Source organism: Microcaecilia unicolor, chromosome 8 (assembly GCF_901765095.1).
Source record: "Microcaecilia unicolor chromosome 8, aMicUni1.1, whole genome shotgun sequence".
Taxonomy (NCBI): Eukaryota; Metazoa; Chordata; class Amphibia; order Gymnophiona; family Siphonopidae; genus Microcaecilia; species Microcaecilia unicolor.
The window spans coordinates 236,178,022-236,192,445 of NC_044038.1; the positions used below are offsets into that span (position 1 = coordinate 236,178,022).

General features: G+C 47.7%; 1 protein-coding gene across 1 annotated transcript in view; it reads right to left on the reverse strand.

Moving 5' to 3' along the window:
- PTPRT (protein tyrosine phosphatase receptor type T) overlaps positions 1-14,424 on the reverse strand; it is a 708,336-nt gene that overhangs the window by 59,407 nt on the left and 634,505 nt on the right. Inside the window, exon 17 of the mRNA XM_030212174.1 lies at positions 10,158-10,345. Coding sequence (XP_030068034.1) covers positions 10,158-10,345 — 188 coding nt within the window. The remainder of the gene's footprint in view (positions 1-10,157; positions 10,346-14,424) is intronic.

Sequence of the window (14,424 nt, forward strand, 5' to 3'; positions counted from 1 at the left end):
AGTTTTCAAGATGGCTGCACAAAGGCAGGCATGAGTAGGCATTGTTTTTGCCTCCTTTCAGGGCTGGTTTTAGGTGGTGGCAGACAGAGCAATTGCCCTGGGCTCCCATACTACAGGAGGCTCCCAAACCTGCTTCAAGTTGAAGAAGGCATAGGCCGAAAACCAGCTTTGGGGCCCCCCTACCCAGTTTCTGCCATGGTCCCCTGATTGTCTAACACCAGCCCCGCCTCCCATCGTAAAGGAGCACAGGAGTCTACTAGAATCTACCAGGGGTTTTATTTGGGTGTTGGGGGGTGGGGGTGAGTCAGGTCCACTAGACCACCAAGATAATTTTGAAGTATGAGGGAGAGGAGATGCTGAGTCCGGTGGGCTATTTTTTAAATGCCTCCCTTCCTGACAATGCATGAGCTAATTCTTGCTCACACAGTTACATGAAAAGAGACATTTTAATTCTTTGATCCAGCATATGGCTATATTACCATGGCAGTGTTTGCTGCTTTTTCAGACTGCACTCACTTTTCAATGCAGCTGTAATTTGCATGCTATTTGCTGATAGCATTGGGGAGCTAAAATATTGACAGGCTAGCGTTAGGAAGCCCTGTATTCAGTGGCGTAGCAAGGGCGGGGCGGTCCGCCCTGGGTGCACGCTGCTGGAGGGGTGCAGAGAGCAGCCGCTCGCGCCTGTCGGCTCCGCTGGTTCCCTGCTCCCTCTGCCCCGGAACAGGTTACTTCCTGTTCCGGGGCAAAGGGAGCCAGCGGAGCCGATAGCCGTGCGGCTGCTCCCAGCAGCTATGAATGCACCCGGGGGGGGGGGGGGGGGGGGGGGTTGATGCGCCAGGGTGGTGTCATGCTGCACCCTGGGGGGGACGGACGTCGCTGCACCCGGGTGGCAGCCGACCTAGGAACGCCACTGCCTGTATTTAAAATTAGGTGCTCAAGAGATGCCTGATAAGATCCTATTCTACAAAGGAACATCATTTATACAGGCACCTACGTTCTTTTATATAATATTAGCGTAACAGCAAAAATGCATGTCTATAATTTAGGTGTAAGTGTTTATGCCAGCCACAGAGGGTTCAAATTTCACTTTGTAACTCTGGACAGGTCACTCCTCCCCATTGCCCCAGGTGACAACTTGGATTGCAAGGTCTTTACAGGGATGGGACCTACATATTATAATTCACCCTGACTATGGTTTTTGGAAAAGGCAAGTAATTAGATCCAACATCCAAATTCATGACAGAACTGTTACCTTTAAAATATCTAGAGATTTTTCATTCGGTAGGATAAGACTAATGGATGCTGAATGTTCCCCGATTCACAGCAGTTTGCTGTTTTCAGGCAAAAATATTTTCTAGCAATTAACTCTGTTAGGATATAATATCAGGCAGGCACTATCCTGATGACCCATTATTGACAAAAGCCTGGAGAGGTAATTTCTAATTGGAACCAAATGAGAATAAGGTAATAAGAAACTAATTGGAACAAGGCTTTGATCATAAGGCTATTTACTTTTAAAGGAATACACTGCCTAATAGCAACTAATCTCTCAGGAAACAAAAAAAGATGCCAAGTATACTAATCATGGTTAAAAAGAGTGCAGGGGACTTTTTTTTTCGTTCAGGCGGCTTCAAAGGGAAAACAAAGAGAACCCTAGATGCATTATATCCACATCAGCAGCTAGTTACACCAGACTGACCACAGGATAGCGAGTCATTAGCTACTCAATCAGAGGCTTTGCAGAAAATAAATTGTTATTTCCTATTGTTATTCCATTAGGAAGATTTTCATTCACGCCTTCTTTCTTCTATAGCGTTCTGTCTTTTGGGGGCTTGAGTAGTCCTTGTTTTCTCTTTTATCTCCAGTTTAAATTGGAGCCCAGCTGGGATTCTGGTATATAAGCGTTCACTCCAGGGGCGTATCTGCTATGGGGCCACAGGGGCCTGGCCCCCGCAGATTTGCCCCTGGACCCCCTTACCAATGACACTTTCAACCCCCCTCCTCCTGCCGTCACTCCGCTGTTGCACCTCACCTCCCTTTGCTGGCGGGGGACCCCAACCCCCGCCAGCCGAAGTCTCCATCCTTCCTTCCTTTGTTTGAGATTGGTGGTTTCTGACGTCCTGCACGCACGCACGTACAACGTGCAGGACGTCAGAAACCACCAAACCCAAACGAAGGAAGGATGGAGACTTCAGCTGGCGGGGGTTGGGGTCCCCCGCCAGCAAAGGGAAGTGAGGCATGACGGCAGAGTGACGGAAGGAAGGACGGAGACTTCGGCTGGCGGGCCAGCCCCCGCCAGCAAAGGGAGGTGAGGCGCGACGGCGGGAGGAGGGGGGGTTCAAAGTAGTTGCAGCTGTCTTCCGCGAGAGGGGGGGGTTTAAAGTAGTCGGGCGGGGGGGGGGGGGAGTGGTGGCGTCGTCGTCTTCGTCTTCAGCGGGGGGGGGGGGGGGTCAGTGCCGCCAGGAGGGGGGGTTAAATGTGCCCCCTCTCCTCGGCTCTGGCCCCCCCTACCATTGAAGTTCAGATATGCCCCTGGTTCACTCACATCTATCTGGGAATAATATCCCTATTTTATTGGCTCTCCCTCCCAATGCATCAAATTTGACCATTGAATCCATCGTCCTCTTGGACCTCGGCACCATGGGCCCTAAATCTGGCATTGCTTTTACCAATGTGCCTCAATTTTAATGTGCACAGGCAAAAAGGAGTGCTTTAGAAATTTTTGCATTCTAAAATTTACGTGCATAGTTAAAGAATATGGCTCAGTGCGCCTAAATCTAGGTGCTGGGATTTACGCCACGTTTTCGTTGGTGTAAATGGAAGACGCGTAGTTTTAGGCGCACTGGGATATCAACTAAGTGCATTCTAGATACCGCGCCTAAATATAGGCGCCGCTTATAGAATACGCTTAGGCAGAAATTAATTATTTAGATATTAGGATTTATTTACCGCCTTTCTGAAGGAATTCACTCAAGGCGGTGTACAGTAAGAATAGATCAAACGTAAGCAACAGACAATTACAGCAGTAAAAACATTCAAATAACAATACAAACAATGGCACAGTATACTACTTGGAAGGAAGAGACCACACTAGGTGTGGAGGTGTACTGGATCCCCACGAAAGAAATCCAATGGAACAGCAGAGAAGGAGTGGGGAAGGTAGGCTCTTTCCAAACACAGAGATGGACGTACGATTAGAAATAGATTATTGGTAACATCAAACAAATATATGACTCAACACAACTGTGTTTCGGCGCCATAGCGCCTTCTTCAGGAGTCTTATGAAGGACTATGATGTTAAAGTCCAGCTAAATATATAGTGCAAGTGGGACCACAGTCCACAATCCAGATTGAGTAACTTTTGCGAGTCTTTGAGACTGCATATTCTGCTCGCAGAAGTTACTCAATCTGGATTGTGGACTGTGGTCCCATTTGCACTATATATTTAGCTGGACTTTAACATCATAGTCCTTCATAAGAGTCCTGAAGAAGGCGCTATGGCGCCGAAACACAGTTGTGTTGAGTCATATATTTGTTTGATGTTACCAATAATCTATTTCTAATCGTACGTCCGTCTCTGCGTTTGGAAAAAGCCTACCTTCCCCACTCCTTCTCTGCTGTTCCATAGTATACTACTTACAATGTCAATACAATATGTTGTTTTCCATATGGATTTTTTAGGCTCCATATAGCCCCATATATAGAATCTGAGGGGTAGGGGCCCTTTTACAAAGATGTGCTGAAAAATGGCCTACGGTAGTGTAGACGCGTGTTTTGGGCGCACGGAGAATCATTTTTCTTAGCACACCTGTAAAAAATGCCTTTTAAAAATTTTTGCTGAAAATGGACATGCGGCAAAATGAAAATTGCCGCGCGTCCATTTCGGGTCCGAGACCTTACCGCCAGCCATTGACCTAGCCATAAGGTCTCACACGGTAACTGGGCGGTAAGGGTCTATGCGCGTAAAAATGCCGATTATCTCCCCCCGCGTTAGAAAATAAAAGTATTTTCCAGTGCATGTAGCGGACACATATTAAAAATGAAATTACTGCAAGGGCCAAGCGGTAGCTGGGTGGTAACTCAAAATTGATGCCCGTTGGGCGCATGGACACACCTACGCGGCTTAGTAAACAGGCCCCTTAATGTACAAAGTTGTATATGAAAGTTATAGAATATTGTCAGTTATGCAGAAAAATTAACATTCTGTTAATTGGGATTAACCACCTGTTATTGGCACAAATTAAACTGTGCGTGCAAAATCCAAACCATGCAAGTGCAAGGTGGAGCTTGGGTCTGGGAGGGGGCATGGTTGGCTCTTCGGCATGCAGGTTGCAGAATAATACCATGAGATACGCATGAGCGTTTACACCAGTCATTGTTATTAGCAAAATGCCTGCATAATAAATGGACTGATAATGAGCCCTGGTGGTCGGCGATAACAAAGGTGTTGATTGCCACAGGTAGAAAATGCCCAGACCACTCTAGGCACCAAGATTCAATATCCAGAGCGTTGGTGATATTTAGTGTTGGTACACATATACCAGGTAAAAGTAGGACTGCTTTTTGTGTGCCTATCTGTCTGGTTAGGTATCTAGACACTGACACGGGATAGCGCCAGAGCTCACATATCTTCTGGTTCTACCCTGACTCTGCCCACAGGCAGCCCTGAGACTACCCAGAGAGTGCTGCGGTAGTCAGAGGTGATATCCAGCGCCACTGAATATCCCTTCCTGGCCACTGCTCCCGCTGAGTGGGAGTCTTCCACCTACAGCCCTGCCAGTGGGTGGTGCTGTTTCACAATCACATATTCAATAGTGAGGGACAGGCAAGCTCTGAAGGACTCCAGGGAACTTGACTGTCCCTAGTGACTAAAAATCTAATATTGAAGCACCACCCCCTACTGGCAGCAATGTTGTTGGAGGACTCCTGGCTCAGCTTAGCAGGAACAGTGCTCCTGGTCTACTGATCAGGCTTAAGGAGGCAGAAGTCTTTCCTTTGAATATTTTCCCCCAGGGCCACTGAGAGGGGGGATCGGCGGGGGGGGGGGGGGGGGGGGGGGGGGCAAAATTCCTTGGGCCTGGCCTCCAAGGGCTGGCCAGCACAGGGGTCTCTCTCTCCTGCTCCTGATGGGCTCCAAATGATTGGGTCCTGATAGGAGCAGGAGAGAGAAAATCTCCAGCGCTGCTTTTCGTTCGCTTCTACCTCCGTGCCGAGCAGCTGCTTTTTCCCTTCAGGCAAAGTATACGCGATGAAAGAAAAAAAAAAGCAGCCGCAGGGGCAGGGTAGGCGTGGAGTGAAGAGCAGCTCTGGATTCTTCCTCTGGCGGGGCCTCGGGATCCCTGCCAGCTCCGAGGTACCTCAGTTCTGGCGATTGTGGGGGGAGGGAGCAGCAATGATGCTGGGGGGGAGGCAGTGGTGATCGTTGGGGGGGGGGGGGCAGCGGCAGTAACAGCCCTGCCCCGGGACCAGCTCAGTCTCTCGGCGACCCTGTTTTCCCCTAAATAGATTTGATTTATATTTAAGAAAGATCAGACCAACTAACTTCCTTTGGCTATAATGAATATTGTCCTGCCAAACTAGCTAAGTTACTGGCCTAAAATTAATCATACGATGGAAGAAAAGTAACAAGGCAAAATATAAACAATATTTGATTTCTATGAAATAACAAAACAGCACCCACTAGATGTAACAGCTCATTGGTATAAGTGGAAAGAAATGGCAGGAGATGAAAGATGACCCTGATTCCTGAAGATGTTTTAGAAGAGGAAAATTATCTGATGTATTGCTAAATGGTCTTTAATTTATGATGCCTGCTGGGAAGGGAGGGGTAACAGTACATTTGGAAAGGACAAATGCATTTATTCTTGAGACCAAAGTCAAAGGTGATTCACACAAGACATTACAGCAGCTTGAGATTTTAGTTCTCCAGTGAGCTACAGCACAACTTCCTTGATGAAACATTAACCCCCTCAGTTACATGCATAAATTATGGAATGACCTCTCTGCCGACATTAGAGCTATTTCCAATTATTTCAAATTTAGACGTTGTGTAAAGACTTGGCTATTTCAGAAATATCTTGGTCAATATCTTTGATTTGTGGACTCTTGTTCTAGGGTTAAGAGGAAATTGTCTTATCCTTACTGTTAGCGTGTTTTCATGGCGGTTTGCACCGCATCAAATCTGTGATTCTCTATTCCCAGAGCGGATTGTCAATATATAGAGAATTACACATTTGAGTAACAGCTCATGGGATTAAGTGCTGATCTGTCGAATTGATCCCCGAGGCAGGCGTTGGTTTACGCCGAAACACGGCCCGTGTTGGGTCATAAATAAAGCAGACTCGTACCATTTTTTTGGGAGCCCTCAACAACACATAATCCCTTTTTCAGATACGCCAGGAGTTACCACAGGGATTTGCAGCTCTGGTCTTCAGCGATAAAATGATAACGGGATTGAGAAGGCATTGCATAAACACGAGGTCGATATGCAAAGTGATTTAACTGGCCAGAAACAGTTACATAAGTACATAAGTAATGCCACACTGGGAAAAGACCAAGGGTCCATCGAGCCCAGCATCCTGTCCACGACAGCGGCCAATCCAGGCCCAGGGCACCTGGCGAGCTTCCCAAACGTACAAACATTCTATACATGTTATTCCTGGAACTGTGGATTTTTCCCAAGTCCATTTAGTTCCCAACTGGTTAAATTGCTTGTTCGGGGCAAACCATTAATTTTAGGTGGCACTTAACCGGTTAGTACCGCTGAAAATAACTGGTTAGGACCGAACTGAAAACTGACTATTTTGGGGTGTTCCATTGTCAAACAAATAAAACCTTTATTCCCCAGGGATATCTCTCGAAAACTAATACAATCAATGGTCCTCAGCCATGCAAATTACTGTAATGGAATCTATGCGGGATGTAAAGAACAACTCACAAAAAATCTCCAGACCGCCCAAAACACAGCAGTCAGACTGATATATGGTAGAACATGATTTGAAAGCGTTAAACCCCTTCGAGAAAAGCTGCACTGGCTCCCAATCAAAGAACGGATCATCTTCAAAATCTGCACTCTGGTCCACAAAATTATCTACAGCGTAGTCCCAAGATACATGACAGACCTCATAGATCTACCAACCAGGAACAGACTCAGATCAGCACGTTCATATCTAAACCTACATTACCCAAACTGTAAAGGGCTAAAATACAAAACAACTTATGCATCTAGCTTCTCCTACATAAGCGCACAACTATGGAATGGACTCCCATATGCAGTGAAAACAATATATGACCACCTAAACTTCAGGAAGTCATTAAAAACCCACCTCTTCAAAAAACGCTTATCCCAACGATCCAACATAAATCCCCACACCCTGCAACACAACATAATCAAAGATCGAACTGGACAATCTACCATCCTCTTTCTCTCGACCCATGAAGTCTGATTCACCTCTGTCTGATTTGACCAGAACACAATCTTGTATTTATCATCAACCAGAATGGCAAATGCCTTTATGGTACTTTGTAAGCCACACTGAGGCTGCAAATAGGTGGGAAAATGTGGGGTATAAATGTAACAAACAAACAAATAAATAAATAAATAAATAAAGTCAATACGTAGAACTGCATAACAGTCAGTCCTAAGTTCATGTGATACCCATAGCTGAATATCGCACTTATCCAGCTATGCATTAGCTGGCTTCAGAAACCCAGAAATTCAATGCCAGTGCCTGGGCGTTGCCTGGCATTGAATTTACGGGTTTAACATTGGTAGCAGTCAGTAAAATGCTGATTGCCACCGGCTGAATATCGGGCCCAGAGTGCCTTATTTATTTGTTACATTTGTATCCCACATTTTCCCACCTATTTGCAGGCTCAATGTGGCTTACATAGTACCGTGATGGCGATCGCCAATTCCGGTAAGAGAAATACAGGGTGGTCAAGTGTTAATGTTCATAGATGACAGAGTAAATTAAGTATTCAAGGAGAGAGAGTTAAGTTTTGTCCAGTTCTGGTAGGAGTTTCGATTGTGTTGCAGGGTTCAGGTGTTCAGGTTGGATCATTCTGGTATGCCTTTGTGAACAGGTTGGTTTTCAACGATTTCCAGAAGTTTGTTAGGTCGTGCATTGTTTTCATGACGTTTGGGAAGTGCATTCCATAGTTGCGTGCTTATATAAGAGAAGCTGGAAGCATATGCTGTTTTATATTTCCTTAAAGGGAAGAAGATGAAAAGCACACATTGGAAGCCTCAGCTTGAAACAGCAAATAAACAACCTGTTGCATTTCAAACCACCTTACTGGTCATTATCTGACAATCAAAAGGATTTAACTGGGCAGGAGAGGCTCCAGTGCCCAGTTAGCTTGATGACTCAGTTATGTCCTAACCTTAGCCACTTCACTGCTGAGCAAACAGAATATCACCATTATCCGGTTAAGTACAGGCTCCGCCCAGGCTCCACCCACAGACTAGCCCTGCACTCACTGGACACTGCTGATATTCACTGGCACTGTCCAATTAACCAGCTCATTTTCAAAAGTGATCGCCGGCCATCTTCCGACACAAATCGGGAGATGGCCGGATATCTCCTGAACCCAGCCAAATCGGTATAATCGAAAGCCGATTTTGGTCGGGTTCAACTGCTTTCCATCGCAGAGCTGGCGAAACATCAAGGGGGCATGCCGGTAGGGTAGTGGAGGCAGGACGGGGTTGGGATGGGGCGGGACGGGGGCGTGCTCACGAGATGGCCGGCTTCGCCCGATAATGAAAAAAAAAAGCCAGGCTTCACGAGCATTTTGCTGGCTTTACTTGGTCCCTTTTTTTTCATGACCAAGTTTCAAAAAGGAGCCCCAACTGACCAAATTACCACCGGAGGGAATCGGGGATGACCTCCCCTTACTCCCCCAGTGGTCACCAACCCCCTCCCACCCAACCCCCCCCCCCCCAAACTCCCTTTTTTGGCAGCCTCTATGCCAGCCTCAAATGTCATACCCAGCTCCCTGATAGCAGTATGCAAGTCCCTGGAGCGGTTTTTAGTGGGTACAGTGCACTTCAGACAGGTGGACCCAGGCCCATCCCCCCCTACCTGTTACACTTGTGGGGGTAAATGGGAGCTCTCCAGAACCCACCCAAACCCCATGTACCCACTGTACCCACATGTACCCTTCACCCCTTAGGGCTATGGTAATGGTGTAGAGTTGTGGGGAGTAGGTTTTGGGGGGCTAAACAACCAAAGGAAGGGAGCTATGCACCTGGGAGCTATTTTTATTTTTTAGAAGTGCCCCCTAGGATGCCCAGTTGGTGTCCTGGCATGTCAGGTCGACCAGTGCACTACAAATGCTGGCTCCTCCCATGACCAAATGCCTTGGATTTGGCCGGGTTTGAGATCACCGGCATTATTTTCCATTATGGCCGAAAACCGATGCCGGCCATCCAAACCCGGCGAACTCTGACGTTTGGCCGTGCCCAACCGTATTAGTGAAGAAAAAGATGGCCGGCCATCTTCTTCGAAAATACGGTTGGCTCCGCCCACTTATGGCGCCGGCCCCAAAGAGGGCCGGCCAGTTATTTGGCCGGCGCCGTTCAATTATGCCCCTCCACCTGACATTAAATATCACTGGTTAGGCAGGCACAAGCATTTTAACCTCTTTGAATTCTGAGAGTGCACTGGCAGATAGGCCTGTTTATATGGAAGTATATCAGTTGTGTTGTGCTTTCAATCTGGTTAGCATTTATAAAGTACTATGAGGTCCTTTTACTAAGGTGCGCTGAAAAATGGCCTGCTCTAGCGTAGGCGCGTGTTTTGGGCGCACGCAGATCCATTTTTCAGCGTGCCTGTAAAAGGCCCTTTTTAAAATTTTTGCTGAAAATGGACGTGCGGCAATATAAAAATTGGTGCGAGTTCATTTTACTGCCAGCCACTGACGTAGCGGATGCACGTGAAAAATAAAATTACCGCAAGGGCCACGCGGTAACTCCAAATTGACACGCAATGGGCGCGCGTAGGCACCTACGCAGCTTAGTAAAAGGGCCGCTATATTTACTTCCAAAGACGTAAAGATTTGGAAAAAAAAAGAACTCTTCCCTTCCTGTAGAGAAAACATACATAGGGAACATTATAAACACTCTCCTTCTTTAGGCGTGATCAACAGTGCCCCACCTCATACTCCTCCTTGAAACCATAGCCTTGTCCCCGCTTCATCTGAGTGATATGCTGCAGCAGGTCAGCTACACGGACCGCAGGCTGGAACTGACCCCTGGGATAGGACATTTCCACCGGCTCACAGCTCCTGTATGGATGAGTTTGGATGGTCAACGTTGGTTGGTTCAACTCCAAGTGGCTGCTGTCTGTTTGAAAGGCAGAGAACATTGAAAGCAAGAGAGGTCACATCATCTTCTTCAGCTGCATTTTCAGTCTCTCACATCACTCTACTGGGTCCATCCTTTGGACGGATGTAACAACCCTAAATCCTAACCCGATCCTATCACCATAACACTACAACTAAATTAACCGTGTGCCCAACTCGATATGAGAGGACTAGAGGAATAGCATTACTTAAAAAACAGCAGCAAGAAATAGTATGAAATTATGGAATATCAGAAATCAGTCCAGTAATGACAATGAGCACCTGTATTAAAAATAAGTCATCTGATATCACTGCAAGCACTGAATTAAATTATGTGCACAATTATGAGATATTATGCCTAGAATAGTGGTGCAACTTAAGTTCAAATGATAGTTTCTGCTGCCAGTCAAACCTATAAATGGCAAGTGACCGACTCACCTGCAAATGCGCAGTAGAGACTTCCTTCTCTGTCCCGCCCCCGCGTCAAGACGTGATGACGGGGGGAGGGGGGCGGGACAGAGAGGGAAATTGCGCGGAAGGGGAGGGAGGGAACCGCTGACGTCGTTACCGCTCCCCCCCCCAAGGTAGCCGCTACCGCTCCCCCCCCCCCCCGGAGTCGCCACCACCCCCCCTTCACCCGGCCCAGGCCCTCTCTTTGTTATTCAACTTACAGCAGCGCCAAAACAGCAGCAAGCAGCTCAGCTTCAGCTCCCGTCGGCCTTCCTTCCCTGCCTGTGCCCCGCCCTCGCCGACGTGACGTCACACGAGGGCGAGGCACAGGCAGTGAAGGAAGGCCAACGGGAGCTGCTGCTTGCTGCTGTTTTGGCGCTGCTGTAAGTTGAATAACGAAGAGAGGGCCCGGGCCGGGTGAAGGGGGGGGCGGGGGCGACTCCGGGGTGGGGGGGCGGTAGCGGCTACCTTGGGGGGGGGGAGGGGACATGGGAGGTCTCAGAAGGAGGGGGGGCCTTGGAGCTGGGAGGGCTGGACTGAAGGGGGCCTTCCAGCTGACTGGGAAGAAGGCACAGGGGGGGGGGCCTTGGAACTGGGAGGGAGGGCAGGGGGCCCCTTACAGTTGTGAGGGAATGGGGCCCCTTACAGTTGTGAGGGAGAGCAGGGGGCCTTGGAACTGGGAGGGAGGGAAGGGGGCCTTGGGAGCTGGGGGGGAGGGAGGGCGGGCAGGGGGCCTTGCAGCTGGGAAGGGGGGAGGACTGGAGCCTTGGAGCTGGGAGGGAGGGACAGAGGGGTCCTTGGAGCTGGCAGGGAAGGAGGATGGCAGGGGGCCTTGCAGCTGCAACGGGAGGGGGGCCTTGGGAAAAAAAACATTCCAATACGTGCCCGTTTTAACGGGCTTAACGGCTAGTAATCCATAAAGAACTTATTTCCCTGGAGAGAGAATACTGAGCAGAACAACCACCATGGCAGAGTTGCAATGGTTACGCTCTCTATGAGATACCAGAAGAGGCAATTAAAGCCCCACCCCCATAAGAATGGGGCAATTTAACGAGGACAGAAAGAGTTACCAAATTCCCTAGCTGTAGCGAGCAACAAACCAAAACACACTACCTGGGCAACATGGATAAAATCTGCCTTACCACATCCCAAGTTAGACCTTGTTGCTTACATAATAATGTTCTGTTTAAAGTCTTAGGAGCCGACGCAGAAAGTGACTATGAGTCTAACCGCGTGGTTACCACTGGTCGTACGTGGATTGTATATGCTGAACAATGCAGGAAAGAAAGGAGCCTGGGTGTTAACTCTTGAGGAATACCTTATAATGAATGTATATGAGGCCATTAAGTATTTCGTAGGATGCAAAGAAGGAATCAGCCAGTTTTCACAAATGGTTACTGCGGGAATATTTTCACTAGGTCCAGGGCAACGTAGCTTTCTGCAAAGGCAACCCAACCTGACCACCCTCCTTCCCGATATTAAATGAAATAGTTCCCTGGTGTTTAGCAACACCTAGCACTCGGAAACCGACTCCCGACACGAGTGGAACTCAGCTCCCGAAATAAGCAGTACCCCGACTCCCATCATGAGCAGCACCCCTCCTTTCCTACCTGAACTGATACTACAATCCCTGGTGTCTAGCAGTATCCCCCCTCACCTTACATGACCCCCCTTCCCTTCATTCTGACTCAAAAAAGAGAAAACATTCCTTGGGGGTCTTAGTGGCCTCCCTCCCTCCAACCCAACCCCCTTTCCCAGAATTAAAAAAATTAAATCCCTGGTGTCTAGCATCCTTGGATAAACAGGGCAGGATCAATCTGCTATATCAGGGATAAGCTCCCTTATATGGCAGATTGACCCTATCTGGTACATCCCAAACAAGGTGTTCAAAGGTGTTACCAGCACGGAGTGATAAGTACAACCAGGGGTGTGCTAGTAAATTTTTAACAACAGGCTGTTTCTCCGGACGTAGCCAGCTCTGCAGTTGGAAGGGCCAGGGGTGGCCGGGGGGGGGGGGGGGGGGGGAGCAACACTTGCCTGTCTCTCCTCCCTCCTTTCGTGCGGGCACGCTAGGCATACCTTTGCTGGCAGCCACCACTCCCAACGTCTTGCTCCGAGCAGCATGCTGGAACTTCTCTCACATGCTCGAGAAATCTCAGCCTGCTGCTCAGAGCTGGAAACAAGGAGTGGGGAGCAGCAGTAGTCTATTTACTTGGCTGGCAGGGCTCAGCATCCCCACCAGCAAAGTAAAAGAGAATTCAGCAGGGGGCCCAAGCCCACATTTTGGGAGCCAGTTGTTAAAGTAGCCATGGAGGACCTTACTTTAACAACCGGCTCCCCAAATTCTTAAAAACTTAACAACCGGCTCTTGCGAGCCTGTGAGAATCTGCTCCAGCACACCACTGAGTACAACTTAGCCACCTTACTGGACAGACTAGATGGACCATACTGGTCTTTATCTTGGCAAATGGTAATGGTAAATTGGTTTTCTATCCCGCTATTACCTCACAGTTCTAAGTGGGTAACAACATTTAAGAAGCCAGTTTCATTTAACTGGGAAGGAGAGACATAGTAGTAAATTTAGTAATTAAAAAGAAAATTAGTAAACCAGTAATTAAGAAGTGGTTAGCGTGGGATACATTTCTGAAATAAAAGGGTTTTCAAATTTTTCTTAAAAAAAATATAGGACCGAGAAGATTTAAATGTAGGTGAAATCATAGTCCATAATGTTGCTGCTTGAAATGCCAACCCTAATTCAAAGAAATGTAATCTCTTTTAACCTTTTGATGATGGAAAAGAGTAACCTACAGTACCGATGCGTCTTGTTCTCAAAGCATAAATGAATATAAAATGTGAATACAGATAGTCTGGTGCCAGGCAACGTAAACGTTTAAAGAGAAAACACGCCAGTTTGAAATAAATCCTAGCCTCAATAGGCAACCAGTGTAATGATAGATATCATTTACTAGACTACTGCAATCTGCTTCTTGCTGGCCTCCCACTTAGTCACCTCTCCCCTCTCCAATCGGTTCAAAACTCTGCTGCCCGTCTCGTCTTCCGCCAGGGTCATACTACCCCTCTCCTCAAGTCGCTTCACTGGCTCCCTATCCGTTTTCGCATCCTGTTCAAACTTCTTCTACTAACCTATAAATGTACTCACTCTGCTGCTCCCCAGTATCTCTCCACACTCGTCCTTCCCTACACCCCTTCCCGTGCACTCCGCTCCATGGATAAATCCTTCTTATCTGTTCCCTTCTCCACTACTGCCAACTCCAGACTTCGCGCCTTCTGTCTCGCTGCACCCTACGCCTGGAATAAACTTCCTGAGCCCCTACGTCTTGCCCCATCTTTGGCCACCTTTAAATCTAGACTGAAAGCCCACCTCTTTAACATTGCTTTTGACTCGTAACCACTCGCCTCCACCTACCCTCCTCTCCTCCTTCCTGTACACATTAATTGATTTGATTTGCTTACTTTATTTTTTGTCTATTATATTGTAAGCTCTTTGAGCAGGGATTGTCTTTCTTCTATGTTTGTGCAGCGCTGCGTATGCCTTGTAGCGCTATAAAAATGCTAAATAGTAGTAGTAGTAGTAGTAGTACTAGGATAGAACCAATCCATGGTTTGAAA